At 47.5% G+C, this 17,183-nt stretch overlaps 1 protein-coding gene across 1 annotated transcript in view; it reads right to left on the bottom strand.

Moving 5' to 3' along the window:
- The window catches only part of PLPP4 (phospholipid phosphatase 4), a 918,420-nt gene that overhangs the window by 467,382 nt on the left and 433,855 nt on the right, over window positions 1-17,183 (bottom strand). The window contains exon 3 of the mRNA XM_086920298.1: window positions 16,199-16,289. Within this exon, the coding sequence (XP_086776424.1) occupies window positions 16,199-16,289 (91 nt within the window). The remainder of the gene's footprint in view (window positions 1-16,198; window positions 16,290-17,183) is intronic.

Genomic DNA, 17,183 nt, shown 5'->3' with positions numbered 1-17,183 from the left:
TGGCTTCAACCGGCATCACCACAACGGAGAGGCCCACCCTTACCGGGCTCTCCAGGCACTTCTCGGCTCCTCTGAACTCCTCTTCACCCGGGCCCCCTCCTGCAAACCGGGGTTTTTCTGCACAAGCGGTGGGGCTCTCACTGGCATGCAAGAGCCCCGCTTATGACCGCTTCTCTTCCTCACTTCACCCGGGCATTGCGCAGAACTCCCACCGACGCAGCCGCACTCTACAGGGCACACGATGGAGGTGGAGGCTCCCGATAGACTTCGGCCATCATTTTGGGCACCGGGGCTCCCACCAGCACCCAGGAGCCCCGCACCACCACCTCCTTACTTTCAACTTCCTCTGGACTTGCTTCAGGCCTCACGAGGCCACACCCATATCCCAACGAGGGTGCCTGACTTCCAGGTCGCATTTGCAGCAGCCCGGCAATGTTTGGAAAGTGGCTCCGGCTGCGGCGGAGAGACGCGGGGTGGGCACCCGCTGTGATTTAAATAAAACAAATACGGGCAAAGTCGCGGGGTGGGCACCCGCGCACTAAAACATAAAGGTAAGCTGGGTAGGCTCCCGCTAGGCCGCATAAGAATAAAAAATAAAGCGGGGGAGGCTCCCGCCAGTGGAGGCACCACAATGCGGGGTGGGCACCTGCTCCCGGCAGCATCTCGGGGGAATCCCTCGCCGGGGATTCCCTCTCCTCGTCGAGCAGCGCCGTGCTGCCAAATACACGCAGTCCTCCATCCTTGGGGAATTTTAAAATACAGCACTCACCAGGCGCTAAGAGACAGCCACAGTCCTGGGACAAGGGGAATGAAGCACATAGTCCCCAGATGCTTTAAATCAGGAAATAAAGCCACAAAGGTTTCAGGGCATAGCTGGGCCCAGGGTAGCAGACCTTCTGGCAGGTCCTCCTGGGCCCCAGCAGCACACCCTGCAGCAATCAGGATCCAAGCAGAGAACAGCAACATGGGGTCACAGCCCCTTCTTTTATACACCTAAATCCTTTGTCTAAAAGGTGCAGGAAATGGGAGAACCAGCTACAACTGGTTCAGGAGAACCCCTGAGCCCTTTGTTTTGCTCATCCCCTCTCTCCCTTTCACAGGACAGGCTAGGGACATCAGACGCACCACATGGGGTGGAGCCAGCATTGTGAAGGGAAAGCACAGCCCTATTCAGGTCCCTGGTGCAACTCCTCCCTCCCATGTACTTGCAGATCTCTCTATTCACCACCGGGCAGACCCATCCTGGCTCCTGGAGCCAAGCACACCAGCCAGCCCCTGTCAATCACAAGCCAGACATACAATTCACATAAGGCAGGCAGACACTGCACACAGAAAAGTGGCACTTCTACACTAGCCACATTCAATCTGCGCACACCATTGTGCAGCATTTATTCCCGCGATTTCGCACTAACCAAACTCGCCCCTGCACTCCTCTCACATCAGGAACTACCAGGGACACACATATCTCCCATGCATTCCTATGGGAGGGAAGGCCAGTCTCACTACACATACACAGAGAGCGCACGCACTTTACTCTGGACCACAGTGAAAAAGTGCGCAGAGGCCTAAAATCACCAACACCAGGTTACAGAAGCAGGCTAGGAGAACGCAAAAAGTTTCGGGGTGAACCTGCCAAAAGGGCCAAGTCCAACAAAAGCTATATTTTGTGAGCTGTAATTTGCTGCTGCGTTGCTCCTTTCTAGATAATGTACTTTTGACCAATTTGTATTTTAAAATGTACTGCTCCAGGATCTAGGTCTGCATCTAGGGATGGTAAATATAAAAAAACGCCTGTAGCATTATCATGACTCTTACGTAAGCATGCATGGGGAAGCATGCACATGTTTACGTTATCAAGCTCCGGCTGATCATACAGTAGAAAATTGTCTACCACAGCATTATGGTCCGTAAGTGTGTATGCTTGACAATGCATGCACATGTATACATCATAAAGCTGGAGCAGGCTAAACAATAATCAAATGTTCACTACAGCGTCATGACGTATATGTGCACCTACAAGGTGATACAGGCACACGTATACAATATCATGCTAGGAATGCCATTTTCACTTCTGTTTTTTGCCAATGCAATTCTGCATCAGCAACCTTTTTCTCTTTCTGACGATTCTGTTCAGGATTGGCAACAACTCTGCCAAAGCCAAAAGGTCAGCAGCAGCAAATCCAATTAGATTTGCCAGTGCTTGTTTATAAATTTCTTGTAGTACACTTGTTTTTTTGGGGGTAGGGTCAATAAACCTGAGCAAAATTACAATCAAGATAAACATTATCCTAACAATAAATTATTTATCATACAGCGAGTGAGCCACACAAAGTTTGAAACAGAGCCCTGGCCACAGGACGAATTGTAACCTTGCCATGTACAGTTCATCTTGGCTAAAGCTAGCATGAAAGGTGTAGCTCCAAGCACAGAGTATTCTGCTGCCAATGGTTTTACTTCTGCTCTTGTAAGGTACGGAGAACCCTGGGGCCATCAGAGTACAGTTTCTGCTTCGTAGTGTTAAGTTTGAGAATCGGGGACCTAAGTATATCCAGTTTTCACCTGCGCAATAACATGGAGCAAATATATTTTGCACTATTGTTGTTTGCATAATATGGAATAGAGCAGAAAAAGATTCTTTCTAAGAAGTTTCATGTGACAGACGGGTATCAGAGCACTTTAGAGGCACAAAATCTGTGAATCATGAGGAGTCTTTTGAAAGACTGGTTGACAATACAGGTACATGTAACAGCATAAACGTGAAAAGCATCTGAGGGAGAGAAAAAGGCAGAAGGAGAGGGAGAAAAAGGGTGGCATGGAAGAAGGGGATAAAAAAAAGATGCTGTTTTAAATAAATGACAGAAGAAAATAGTACTTAACAGTTGTCTCAATGCTAGTAGACAGAGTTGTGTGGAAACAAGCTTGCGATCTGCCTGTATCATATTTACATATTTCCTTTTTAGGTCTCGCCTGAGCCAATGCGCTTGCGCATTGCTCCGGCAAAATTATCGTAAGCGGAAAAGAAAAGTCTACCAAAACGGCTGCAGATCGCAAACGGTTCATGTGATCTATGCGCGTGCACAGAGCCAGCCACATAACACACCACCATGTGTCTGTGTCTGTGCCTCTGCATCAGACTTTAAAGGCTGCCGCTTCCCCCCCCTCAGGCTTCAAAGGAATGTGCTCCCGCTCCCCCCCCCCCGCCACAGCAATGCCGAGAGCTTGTTTCTGGACGAAAGTGAAAGCCTACCGTGCTTCTTTACAGTAGCCTTGCTCCTAAAATGGTGTTGCTGTGTTGCCATCTCTCTAGGGACACTCAGTTTGAAAACACTCGACTTGCTAGCTGCAATGCTACATCCGCTATGCTTTGCCTCTAGACACGTTGATCCCTCGCAGAGTGTGCTGACTCTGCCCCTCCTGATTCTGAAACTGACCAACGCAGTCACCACGCAGTCTCTTCTCTCTGTCTTATGATGTCTGCCCTGCCACCATTAACTTCGACCATCACACACCCTCACGCCCTCTCACTCTCACTCACTCTCACTCACCCTCACACACCCTCACACACCCTCACTCACCCTCACTCACCCTCACACCCCTACACCCGTACACCCTCACACACCCCCTCACCCTCACACACCCTCACACACCTTCACCCTCACACCCTCACCCCCATCACCCTCACCCTCGTCACCCTCACCCTCACACACCCTCAACCTCACACCCCCTCACCCTCACACCCCCTCACCCTCACACCCCCTCACTCACCTTCACACCCTCACCCACCCTCACTCACCCTTACAAACTCACACCCTCGCACCCCTCACTCACAAACCTCTCACTCACCCTCACACCCCCACACACCCTCACCCTCACACACCACATCACTCAGGAACACCACCACATCACTCAGGGGCACCACCACATCACTCAGGGGCACCACCACATCACTCAGGGGCACCACCACATCACTCAGGGACACCACCACATCACTCATGGGCACCACCACATCACTCAGGGGCACCACCACATCACTCAGGGACACCACCACATCACGCAGGGGCACCACCACATCACTCTGGGGCACCACTCGGGGGCAACACCACATCATTCGGGACACCACCACATCACTCAGGGGCACCACCACATCACTCAGGGGCACCACCACATCACTCAGGGACACCACCACACAACTCAGGGACACCACCACATCACTCAGGGACACCACCACACAACTCAGGAACACCACCACATCACTCAGGGGCACCACTACATCACTCGGGGACACCACCACATCACTCGAGAGCACCACTCAGGGGCACCACCACATCACTCAGGGGCACCACCACATCACTCAGGGACACTACCACATCACTCGGGGACACCACCACATCACTCTGGGACACCACCACATCACTCTGGGACACTACCACATCACTCTGGGACACCACCACATCACTCTGGGACACCACCACATCACTCAGCCTAACCACATCATCACTCAGCACTACAACAGCACTGCCCTTGCTTGCTACCAACAAGCATTGCCATAGCCATTGGACTCGCATTGGGAAAGTGTAAGCTATTGGCTTTTGTGAATAACAACACTATTAATTTTTGTTAGCAGACACATATGCAATCTTGAAAGTCTCAACCAGTTTATAATATATGTATGTCCTTTTGCATGAGCTGGAAGCTTATTGTGACATTTAATATGCTTGCAAACCTTCATTGGCAGTTTTGTGCGCACGAATAAAATCTTCTTTGAAAGCTGTTTTAAGGGGAAGATCCTGACACCTGCACATTAGATACATTTTGCTGAAAGTTACAAGGTTTTGGCACATCCTCATCCTGCATTGACTTATATTGAGAGAAAATGGATTTATACTAATGGATTTTATCTGAATTTTATCGCTGAGCTCCAAATGACCGCTTTTAGCAAGAGCCCTTGTCTGTTCAAATGAAAATTGTCTTTGATTTTTTGCTGTGTTGCTTACTAATTCGCATTAAACTTTAGTTGGAATTTAAACTTCCCCTTGGGTTGTGTTTTATTTCCAACAGATGTCAGCAGCAAAACAGAGCAAAGTCAGTTTGCCTTATGGAAAGAAGTGAGAGAGTTGTAGAGCTACGTCCCAGAGAAGTGGCCAGGTCTTATTTACTAACATGGCTCTAGCTCTCCAAACGATAACCAAGACGTTTCTTCTTCTGCAGTGTAAACAAATAGAAGGCTTTGCTTAGACGTTGGTGGTAATTGAGGGCCTGCCAGGAAATGGCAACTCCTCCTTTATGCCCGCCATGGTTGAACTGCTATGATAGGAACTGTCCCCATGCAGGGTCCCAGCAGAGCAGCCTCTGTCTCCATCATTATGAGCTGGTAACTGCCAAAGCGCTAGGGCACTGACAGTATGCCTCCGCCTCAGTGGGACTTTTTCATTGCCGTCATTGATAGCAAAAAATTCAACAAACATCATGGGGACAAGATAGTATTCATCCAGAGGATGCCGCACTTTTCACTCCAGCCCCCCGCATCCCCCTCAAAAAGAACCCCTACACCTCATTCCAGCTCACTGAAGCAGGTGTCAGGTGCTGCGCCTGCACTGTCCACAAACCTGCAGCTGGCGACAGTGCCGGAGGGGCGCCTCGAGAGAAGAGCACATTTACTCGTTTTCAAAGCAGATTATCGTCTGCCCTGCTCACTTGATAGAGCAGACAACGGATGGCGCCGCTCTGCTTCCTGCGCTCTGCCGCGGGCGTCGAGGACAGGCGAGAAACATGAAGGCCCTGACAGGCTAGCGAGCCACATCCGGTGACGGCGCGCGCTCCTCACCGGCACCGAGGGAACGAAGGAAAGCACCGCGGAGGGTGCACTGCTGCTCAGCACGGACAAAGACGAGACGGGGCTCATTTTGCTGAACTGATGATGAGACCTTTACCTCAGCGTTGTCTTGATTTAACATTACCCTTCCAACAGAGGTGTGCCGCGAGCACACAAGGTTATTATGTGCGCGGGAAGTGAAACGGCCTTTTTGTAGTCATGCTCATGTGTATAGCAGTGCAACGGCAATCATGCGGTGTGCTCAGGGTCGGATTGGGATTACAATTCGGCCCGGGCACTGACAAAAAAAGTGGCCCACATTCAAGAGGCGTGGCCCATATTTAAGGGGCGTGGCCCACATTCAAGGGGCGTGGCCCACATTCAAGGGGCGTGCCCTTTCATGAAACACCATTTGCACAGATAGGAATGAAAGTGGGAGGATACTGTTCTTGCACACAACACAGGGCCAAGGTGACAATGGCCTACATGCTGAGCAACTAAAAAAAATAGCAAGGCCCCTTTTTGTCACAAAATTATTCCAGCCCTCCAGCACAGGAGCACCTAAAAATCAGCAAAGCCCCTGCTATTACTAACCTACTCAGCCCTCCCCAGACCTTCAGCTCAGGAGCACATGAACAGAGGTAAGGACCCTGCAATTAGTAAACTAATCAACCCTCCAGGCCTTGGGAAAATGTCCTGGCAGGGGAGCACAAAACACAGCTTTCTGGGTCATCCAAGGTAGCCAGGTAGCCAGGGGGGAGGCTGAGGTGAAGCTGGTGCATGGGAAGTGCCTTCCCAGCGTGATCTGGCAGTTTGAGTGTTTACCATTTACTGTAGTATTACCCTTGTACCTGTGTATGGTACCCTTTTCTAACTTGCACACGTCACTTTTCTCTTGTAACACACTGTTTGCTACCTCTCACTTTTGTTTGCTTTAGATACTTGCAAAGTGCCACCATTGCCTACGTAACGTTTGTTCTTGTGCTGGAGTGTCTGCCATTAATTGCAGTATTATACCTCTACTTGTATTTTGTACGCTTTTGTAACCTGCACACATATCTCTTTTTCCTCCTGCACACATATCTCTTTTTCCTCGTTTGCTCCTCTTGTATTTTGGTTGCTCACTATTGTCACTTTTGATTCATGTAACTTAACGTTTGCTTTTGTAATTTGTCCACTTATAATTTTCTCCTCATATATTATTGCTGTTCCTAGTGTAAAGCCTCTGACACCTTCGGGTAAGGTCCGCGCTATATAAATTCGCATAAATAAATCAGTAAAACAAAAAAATTCCAAACATCACCAGGCCCCCACAGCAAGACCCATTCTTCTTCGCCCACTATGCCCTGAATGTGAAGGGCTGTGGGCGAAGTGTTAAGACTAACACCGTTTCTGGGCTGCATGGGGGCCAAGGGGCCGAGGTGCAAATGGCTCAAAGGCCTGAGAAACACCTGGCCCCCAGGGAGGCCGATTATTGCAAACAATCGCCCCTCCCCAGCTCAGCCTCGGCTTGATTGCTTGGCAGGGTAGGGGTGAAGGAGAGCCCACAGCTGACAATCGCTGTCTGGCCGCACAGCGAGGCTGCTTTCAGTCTCTGTCTCTGTCTCCGTGCACTCCGTGGGCCGTTTTTTTTCTCCCCTTTCCCAGTCCACTCTCTGTGGACTGGGACAGGGGAGAAAAAAAACGGCCCACAGAGGGCACTGAGGCACCGGCCCTTCGGCCCATTCCCGAATGCCCGCCTTGCCAATCCGACCCTGGGTGTGCTCATGTAGAACGCTCCAGTGCCCAAGGGTCGAGTCGCGCTAAATAAAACTGCAAAAAAACAGGAAAACATCTTTCTGTCATTCTGTGTGCTGTAGCCGTGCTATCACGACGCTGCAGACATGATGTGCACTTGACAATGCAATGTCAATCTTACAGTCATGCTTTGATTGCACACATCTGTTCAACAGTGATAAAGCAGTCCTGATTTGCAAAGCAATGCAAAAGCAAGCACAGAGTTACAATCCCTATGTAGCAGTGCAACAGCAAACCTGCAGTAAAGCAGTGTTTGTGTCAGTGCAATGTAAATGGCAATGCAATGACATCCGTACAGAGTCTTTCTGAGCCATACTGTCAAATGGTAAGGATGAGGCTATGCTGGGTATAGCCAGGGCCACTGGAATTATGTGCTTCTGCAGCTTTTTTCACACAATTATGGATTTGCCGCATGTGCCACATAATCCACCATGCTGCTGCATAATCTGTAGATTAAAAAAAATGTTTGTAGCTGAAACGGATCAAAAGTTACTAAAAACGTGGCGATATGTTTTCACGTACATTCGAAGGCCCTCCGCTAAGGGTAACTGGTCGTCTTCCAGTTGTTTATTTCTGTATTTGGTTAATAAACCACTACTAATGAGGTGAAATCTTTGGCCAAACACTGGGTTGGAGTGAGACAGAAAATAGGCCCATGCACCAAAATATAAGTCAAAATAATTCATAAGAATAACGTTGATAGCCTGTGATAAATGTTTTTCATATAAGCATCTCCTAATGTTGAACGTGGGAGTATTGTGAATGCGTGTGTCGATTGTGGGAGGAAAGCAAACTTAGGAAGCTTTAAACAGTGTCCAGCTTCGCTGTGTCTTTTAAGTGTAACAGGAAAGGGCATTATGCTCAAGTGTGCAGAGTGAGCATTACAGGAAAGTAAAATTCACCACAAGTAGTTAAAGCAGTAGAAGAAGAGTTAGAAGACTGTAGTGATGGTTACATTCTGATAGTTAGGGAAGGACAGAAAGCCAAAGAGGAAAACGTTGTTATTTAGCATGTGGAAAAAATACCTTATTGTAATATTTTAATTAATGATCACAATATTAACATCTTGGCAGATTCTTGTTCGCCATTTACGCTGTAAAATAGAATTAGAATATTTCCACCATGTGACATTGGAAGAGTCACACATCAAATTGTTTGTGCATGGAGGCAAGAGAGTTGAGGTTTTGGGAAAGTTTATGGATACATTTGAGTTTCAGAACTACTATACTCAAGGTGAAGTTTATGTAGTGAGGAATGTACAAACTTTGTTAGGTTGGGACAATCAAGGAGAGCTCAATACATTTCTTAATGCCAGTCACCCTGAATTTGTTATAACCAAAGACACGTTACTAGCTTCATGTTTAAGTGCTGTTACTGTGGTGAGTTATGTTGAAGGAGGGAAATGGATTGACAAATATCCAATGTGTTTTGTGATCGCCTCTGAAAAATGCAAGTTTGTAAGCATTGCCTTGTTTTGAAGAGTAATACTGCCCTAGTAGTACACACACCACATTTGGTACCTTTGTGGTTTAAGACATGAGTTGAAGGAGGAACTGGAAAAACTGTGCTCACTGTCTATTATTGATTGCATTGAGGGTTCCAAATGGTTGCCACTTGTGGTATTGTCGGGTAAGGCTGATCAATCGTTACATTTGAGTGTAGATATTCGTATTCTCAATTGCCATATTTGGGTGGACAGCCAGTCACCACCTAATATAAATGAAATGATGGAAACCTTGAAATATGCTGTGGTTTTTACACCATTATATATGTCTGAGATAAATCATCAAATAGAGTTACATAAGACATGAAATAACTCACTTCATTTGTGACATCGGAGGTTGCCTTTTGCTATATTTGTACGCCTCTTGCCTGGCATCTGTATCCTCCGTGTTCCACAGGGGGGTAAATTCTTTATTCAGAGAAGTTGAACAGGTAGAATGTTTCCAGAATGATATATTAATTTTTGGCAAGGATAAAGGTGAACATGATGCCAGGCTGGAGAAGGCATTAGAATTTTTGAAGAAGAGTGCAATGACATCAAGTGCAAATTTGCCCAGTTAGGAGCTGCTTATCTTGGTCATCATGTGTCTGCCAGTGGCATACAAACTAAGTTAAAAATCTTGAGTGCTACTGAGGATGCACCTTCACCTCTGGATAAAGATCAACTAAGATCCTTATTACGATTAGTAGAATCTTATGCCAAGTTTATTCCACGGTTTGCAAGTAAAACAACTATTTTTCAAGAACTATTAAAGAAGAATGTCAAGTATGTGAGGTCAGATGAGTGTGAAAGGATTTTTGATCAAATCAAAAGAAGTATCGTGTCTGACCAACCTTTGAAATATTTTGTCACTAATGATGTTAGCATTGTAATGACTGATGAATGAAATGAAATGAAATGAAATGAAATGGGTATTTGTAAAGCGCGGTTGTTGCCCAAGGGTGTCCAAGCACTGATAGAAGGTATGTTTACTGAACAAAAGAGGGTTAACTAGGAAAGAAAATTAATGGTGGACATGGAACAGAAGAGTTTTTAACTGTTTCCGGAACAAAAGGAGATTGGCGTTGGATCTGAGCTTCAGGGGAAGGGAATTCCAATGTTTGGCAGCATTAAGGGAGAACATCCTACCACCAGCTCTTGCTCTCTTAATTCTGGGAACTACGGCCAGAAAGGACTGGCTAGATCTAAGATTTCTGGTGGGGTGGTACTGGGTTATAAGTTGGCGGCCAATTGCTGGACCTGTGCCCCAAAAGGACTGGTGAGAAATGCACATTGCCTTGAAGATGATTCTCTGTCGTACAGGTAGCCAGTGTAGCTTGATCAGCCCCGGTTTAGCTGATTGTCTGCGAGGCAGCTGGAGCAGAGTTTGAGCGCTGCAATTCTGCACAATCTGCAGCTTTCGTAATGTGTAGTCCGGAGCGCCGAGATATAGAGCATTATTGCAGTCCAGCCGGGATTGAATAAGGCCCTGGACGGCTACCTGTTTGGCCTCCATAGGCAGGAGAGGAAGAACTTTCCTCAACATCCGAAGAAGGCCAAAACAGGTTGCGGACAATTTAGTGGCCTGAATGTTGAAGGAAAGAGCCTTATCCAACCAGACTCCTAAGCTCTTTATGGTGTCCTTGGGGGGCTGCCTAGGCAGGGGAGCCAGAGAGAGTTGAAATATTCCAGAGATGTGGGTCCCAGGAGCATCAGCTCCGTTTTATCCCCGTGAAGTTTAAGGGAGGATGATGTCATCCATCCCTTAACTGCCTCCGAGCAATTCAATAGTCCTGATGGGACAGATTGGCCATCCTCCTGCGCCAGAAAAACCACTAGCTGGGTGTCGTCCGCATATGAGATGATTTTAATGCCAAACGGATGAACAACCTCAGCTAGTGGTCTCATATAGATGTTGAAAAGCGCAGGGCTTAAGGAGGAGCCCTGCGGGACTCCGCACTTCAGAGGCCTGCTTGTTGAGACAGCATCTCCATCAAAGATCTGAAAGGAGCGAGAGCTCAAGAATGATTAGAGCCACTGTAGTGCTCCACCTGTTATTCCCACATCGGATAGACGGTTCAGCAGGGTGGCGTGGCTGACCGTATCGAAAGCAGCATTGAGGTCAAGAAGGACCACTGCCACTGATACCCCTTGATCCTGGATCTTTCGGGTTTCCTCAGTAACTGCTATCAGGGCGGTTTCTGTTCCGTGCTTAGTTCGGAAGCCCGTTTGGGTGGCATCTAGTAGCTGATTATTCTCGAGAAAATCCATTAAGTGGATGTTGACATGTTTCTCGAGAATTTTGCTCACCCATGGGAGCAGAGAGATGGGACGGTAGCTGCCGTGATCCTCAGGATCGAGGTTGGATTTTTTCAACAGAGCCCGGACCTTGGCCTTCTTCCATGCAGGCGGGACAGTGCAGGGGGTGATGGGGGAGTTTAAGAGATTCATAATGGTGGGAAGCACAACTTGTCTAGCCAACAGTATTATTTCTGGCGGGGCTGGATTGCTTGGTGATCCTGATTTTACTTGGAGAGCTAATTGATCCAGGGATTCAGGATCTAACAAAGGCAAATGGTCCAATATCACTGGAGGTCGAGAGGGTGCCGCCTCCCGATTCCCCTGTCCCATTGTGCTGGGGTTAGCTACTGCGACCGGGAAGAAGGAATAGATTAGATTTACCTTCTGGTGAAAAAATTCTGCCAGATCGTTACAGTGAGCTGTAGTTTTGGCCGTAAGTTTAGGAGAAGTAGAGATTTTAGTAAGTCTTTTTACTATATGGAAGATTTCCCTGGGTTTAGATTTAGCTTCCTTGATCTTTCCTGAAAAATAGGTGGACTGGGAGGATTTTACATCGCTTTTGTAAGAGTTAATTGCCTCTCTATATTGAGTTTTAGCATCAGGTGCGTAATCCAGACGCCATCTTCTCTCTAATCTCCTGCAGAGGCGCTTTTTATCTCTGAGGGCTTTTGAGAACCAGGGAGCAGTTTTTTGCACACGTTTTGATGTAACTTTACGGATAGGAAGGGTAGCTTCAAGAGATGTAGATATCCAATCCTCATATTCTTGATTAGCTATACTCGGGTCTTCATTGCGCGATGGACAGGTGTGCATCAGGTTATGGATCCAGAGGTCGACTGGTAATTTGGCCCAATTTCTTGAGTTCCTGATCAGGGGAGCAGGGGGTAGTGATTTGCACGTTGTCCATGTAAAAGGGATGAGAAAGTGATCTGTCCAGGGTAGACAAATGGATTGACCGACCACTAGTTCAGTGCAATTGCTGAAGATTGGGTCTAAAAGGTGTCCTTTGATGTGTGTGGGCACCTCAACCCGTTGATCTAATTGAAGGGCTGCTAGATCGTCCATCAATTCCATAGCTGTATGGTCGCTAAGGGAGTCAAGGTGTAAATTGAGGTCACCTAGCAATGTAAAATTAGAGCTAGTAGTGACCTGTTCAGCTTGAATGGCTGGGAGCGACTTATGAAATTGTTTTGGCGGGCCCGGGGAGCGGTAGGCTACGACGCCGGAGAAACAATTGTTAGGGGAGAAGTCAATACTAAAAGCAAGACTCTCGCAGTCCGGGATAGATTCGGGGGTGGTACGACAACGATACTGCTCTTTACATATAATAGCTATGCCTCCTCCTCTCCCTTCCACCCGATCTAGGTGGGTAATTTGGAAGCCTGAGGGCAGGGCTGCTACAATATCTGGCTCCGAGTCTGGTGTCAGCCAAGTTTCTGTCAGGAACACTGCATCTTGCATGTGTTCTTCTAATATAAGAGCAATTTCCGTTCTGTGCTTAGGTAGAGACCTACAATTCAACAACAGCATATGGTAGTCCTGTTTCATGACCCGTAGCTGGCTATCATTGAATGTGTGTCTGCACCCTGGACAGGTCGATGGCAGTTCGGTAGCCATAAAAGTATGTGAACAGCCACACGCCCCCATGATTCTCAGACTATGAAGGGTGCCTGAGCTATATGTCATTGTGTGTGGGGAGTGAGATGCAGGGGGTGTGGCCCCGGGTCCCGGTCGGTCGCGGACGGGCGCAGACGGGCTTGCCTTTGGCGCGCCCGCTGCGCCTGTCCGCTGCGCGTCCGGAAGTGGCACATCTTGAAATAGGAGAGAGTGGTGGGGGGGGGCGTGGCCTGAAGCAGTGGGCGTGTCCTGGAGGCTCAGGGCTTCCTCGGGAATGGCGTGGATCCCTCTATAACCCGCTGCAGCGTCTAAATCGGCTGCACTGGGAGAGGTGAGCGAGTGAATCAGGGCTTTCCACAGGTAAGATCGTAGTATAAAAACACAAGAACAGTTACACAGTTTTAAAAATAATGACCGTGGCTCCCGGCTTTCCGCCTCAGGAGTTCAGCAGCAATGACCTATCAGCAATGTTGGCTTGGGTGCGGCATTAATACAGAAACAAGTAATGGGAGGTGAAGAGATAATTGCTTTTGTGTCAAGGGCTTTGTGTGGAGCAGAAGCGACATACTCATCTACTGAGAAAGATGCTGTAGCATTGTGGTGGGGGTGGAGTATTTAAAAAACTTCCTGTGGGTCGATGAGTTCATTTTATGCATGGATCACAAGCCTCTTGTGGATTTGTTTAGCACCCCTGAAGGTGGAAAAGCTTTTGCTTGCATCCCCAAGTGGCAGTTTTATGTGCAGGAATTCCAATATAAATTTGAGGTGGTGTCAGCTGCAAGTTATTTTGCTTTGGATTGTTTATCTAGATTGCCATTGAATATCGAAGAAAATCAGATTGATGACAAGATGGATCAGATGGACATTGTTTGCATGGTAAATGTGGTCAGTGAAGTACTGAATGGAGTGTTATGGAAGGATGAACGAGTGCAGTACATACAAGGCTGATGATATTTTGTGTGAAGTGATAGAAATTGTTGTATGTGGTTGGCCCATGATTAAAAGTGTGAAGGAGGAGCTTATTTCATTGGTGAAAGTTGCTGATGAGTTATCATTGGCTGATGTAATTTTGAGGCAAAAGGCACTTTTGGTTATACGTATGTGTTTGCGTGGTAAGGTACTTTTCCTCGCATATAGAGGTCAGGGGGCAATTAAAGTGCTAAGACTGAGAATAGGAGAGGACTTTTAATGGCCAGGTTTAGATAGGGCAGCAGAGTGTTTTGTCAGAGATTGTAATGCATGTGTCATTAGTGATAAGACACAGGTGACTGTACCTTCTATGGTGTGCCCATTAATCCTACATCTATGTCCTGAAGAAAACTGGCTGAAAATGTGTCCACCTGTTCTGTGATAGTATTCCCTCGCAAAGTATTTTCACAGTAAAATTATCCTGAAGAGCTAGTAATCGACAATGGTACCCAATTGGTGCCATTGGAGATGAGAGAATTTCCTCAAAAATCTAGAATTTGTCATATCAGGTTGTATCTTTATAATCCTAGGAGTAATTGTTTGGTGCAGATGATCAATCATGTTTTAAAAGATCAGTTGCAGTTGGCATTACTGAACAGCATAAACTGGATGCCACTTGTAATAGATATGCTGTGGCTTTTAGAGTCCCAGGATGCTTGTTGCCGGTCCAGGGAAGACCTGGCTTGGCAGTTCCAGCTGAACTGAGCATAGAATTAAGACTCATTTGCATATAGGCATGTCTGAACTGGGGGGGCAAAGTGAGCTAAAGAACCATGATGAATTCAACCCAGATCTGTGACTGGGGTGAGTGTCTGAAATGTTTCAGCGCTCCGTCCACCATCTCCGTGTGTTTACTTTGTTCGCCTTAAGTTGGAAGGGAATACCCAACGTGGCTCCCTTGCTCACTTTGCCACTGGATTCAAGCTAGCCTGGCTGATGAGGGGTGTTACCCCGAAACCGGACCGAGATGCTTGTTTCCGGTTCAGGGAGGACCTGGTTTTTCAGTTGGGGATGGACTGTATCCATGTGGCACAGGGTCAAGACTGATTTGCTTATGGTTGGGTCTGAACTGAGGTGGCGAAGTGAGCTAAAGAACGATGACGGATTCAACCTAGATCTGTGAATGGGAGTGAGCTTCTGAAAAGTTTCAGCGCTCGCCCATCATCCCCTTGTGTTTGCTAAACTCTAAATAAGGGCATTGATTTTCAGGATCCGATTTAGAAGAAAGCAGTAATGTGAAATCCGCCAATGAAAAGACAGATTCTAAGCCTGTGCCCTTGCTAGTTTTACCACAGTATTTGCTGCTCCTTATGTGGCAGCCATCCCATCACTAGAGATTCCTCCAGCCAGGGTTGTCTTAACAGCATTATAGGCCACCGGGCAAAGCAGTGCACTGAGTCCCGCCTACACAGCAACTCACAGGAATAAAAATGCTTAACGGAAAATTAGTGTTACATTCTGGTCTGCATTGGACCCCTATGCTCGTGAGGCCCGCGGGCAACTGCCCAGCGTGCCCATTCATTAAGACGGCACTGCCTTCAGCTCAGTCAGTGGGTGCCCGCTGGTTCCGAGGTTTCGCTGCAATAAATGGTAACGAAGTATCATCCTGATCTAGAACCAGTGACCTGAACCATTCATGGTGAGGTCGCCTCTGTGAAAGACTGATACTGATGTGCCAGGCCTTCAGCAAAAGGCCAGTATAGTGTCTCGAGTTTCTGGAAAATAATCACCAGTGAGACCAGATATATGGGCACTGACCATGTACTCTGTGGAGGATTTTGTGCTGTGATGGTGGTGAACTTTAAATGTGATGAGGGAGTGAGGGAAAATCAATCAGCAGCACTTGAAATTAGACCCCTTAGCGCTATGTCTGTCAGATACCAAAACATGACTGTGAACTGCTATAACAGGAAACCCTACCTCCAACATGGCGGCACCCATGGAGGAGCATGTTATTTTCAATACTGACTATTGATAGGTTTGATGCAGGAAACAAAGTGCCGGGAAAAAAGCCACTAAACATCCCCTTACAGTTTGGTGTTGCATATGTTTGCTTTTCAGTGGAGATTAGGTGGCATTGGTGGTTCAGCTGAGTCATTTTGGTGGAAATGTAACTGCGTTTAGTTCATTCTTTCGAGCAGGCACTCAGATAGAAATCAGGAAAGGACTCAAATATCACTCTACATAGATGTCTGTGGTAAAATAGACAGCACTCTTACCTAAACAGGCCTCTTTGAGCTCGGTCCGGTCTGTGCGTTGGATTATCTTCACAACAAAGATAACAGCCAGAGGAGTGAGGAAAGACACAGCCTGCAAAATAAAGAGGAACATTTAGACTGACCACGAGAAATTTAAAAAAAATAAAGTTCTGGAGAAGGCACGGCAGTAGACAGGTGTAGAGGGAGAGAACAGGACTGTGAAAGATGGCTTCAGTCTGCATAGTACATCAATTAGAGGGCTGGTCAATGCCCATACCTAAGGCACCTCTGAAGGCCTCCTCCCATCGAAGCATGCTCCCCTTGTCCTTTCCTGTCCACGGTCTGTCCTGGTGAGGAGGAGGTGCAGAGGAAGACACAGCTGAAACAGGTATCACTCCTTACCCAGACTTGCCTATCGAGCCTTGTATTACTGTGCTCAGGCACTGCCCTGCACAGGCACTTCATGCTTTTTTCCCAGCACTTTATTGACAGTAGACAAGGAAATCATTAATTTCAGAGAAGAGAGTTGTTAGGGTGCAAGCCGTGAGAAACAATCCCTACACCTATGCGGGTGTTGCCCGAGAAACCAGCTTAACTTAGCAGGTCCCCATACCCCACCCCAGGCTGATAATGGAAGATAATCAGTACCTGAGTACCGGGTTCTGCACAAGTTTCTCTTTTACCCAGCAGGGGCGGCTCCTCCATTAGGGAGGAGGAGCGTCGGCCCACTGCTTTCTTGCAGTGCGAGAAGCAGAAATGACCATTTTATGTTTCTGCTTCTCGCACTGCTCAAAAGCAGAAGGGTTTGGTTTGGGGCGGGCGGGTGGGCGGGTCTGCATGACAGCAGGGGAGGAGTGGCTTGCCCAATGCTGTGGGCCCTGACTGTTTGGTCGGCCCTCTGGGTCCGATGAAACCAGTTACATGCACTCTCCCTTTTCTCTATGTAGGCTGCATGTAGCCTACATAGTGAAAATGGCCTCCCCATAAACACCCGGCTGGGGTCCGT

The sequence above is a fragment of the Lissotriton vulgaris genome, chromosome 5 (assembly GCF_964263255.1).
Source record: "Lissotriton vulgaris chromosome 5, aLisVul1.2, whole genome shotgun sequence".
NCBI lineage: Eukaryota > Metazoa > Chordata > Amphibia > Caudata > Salamandridae > Lissotriton > Lissotriton vulgaris.
This window is presented reverse-complemented; position numbering and strand designations above follow the sequence as displayed.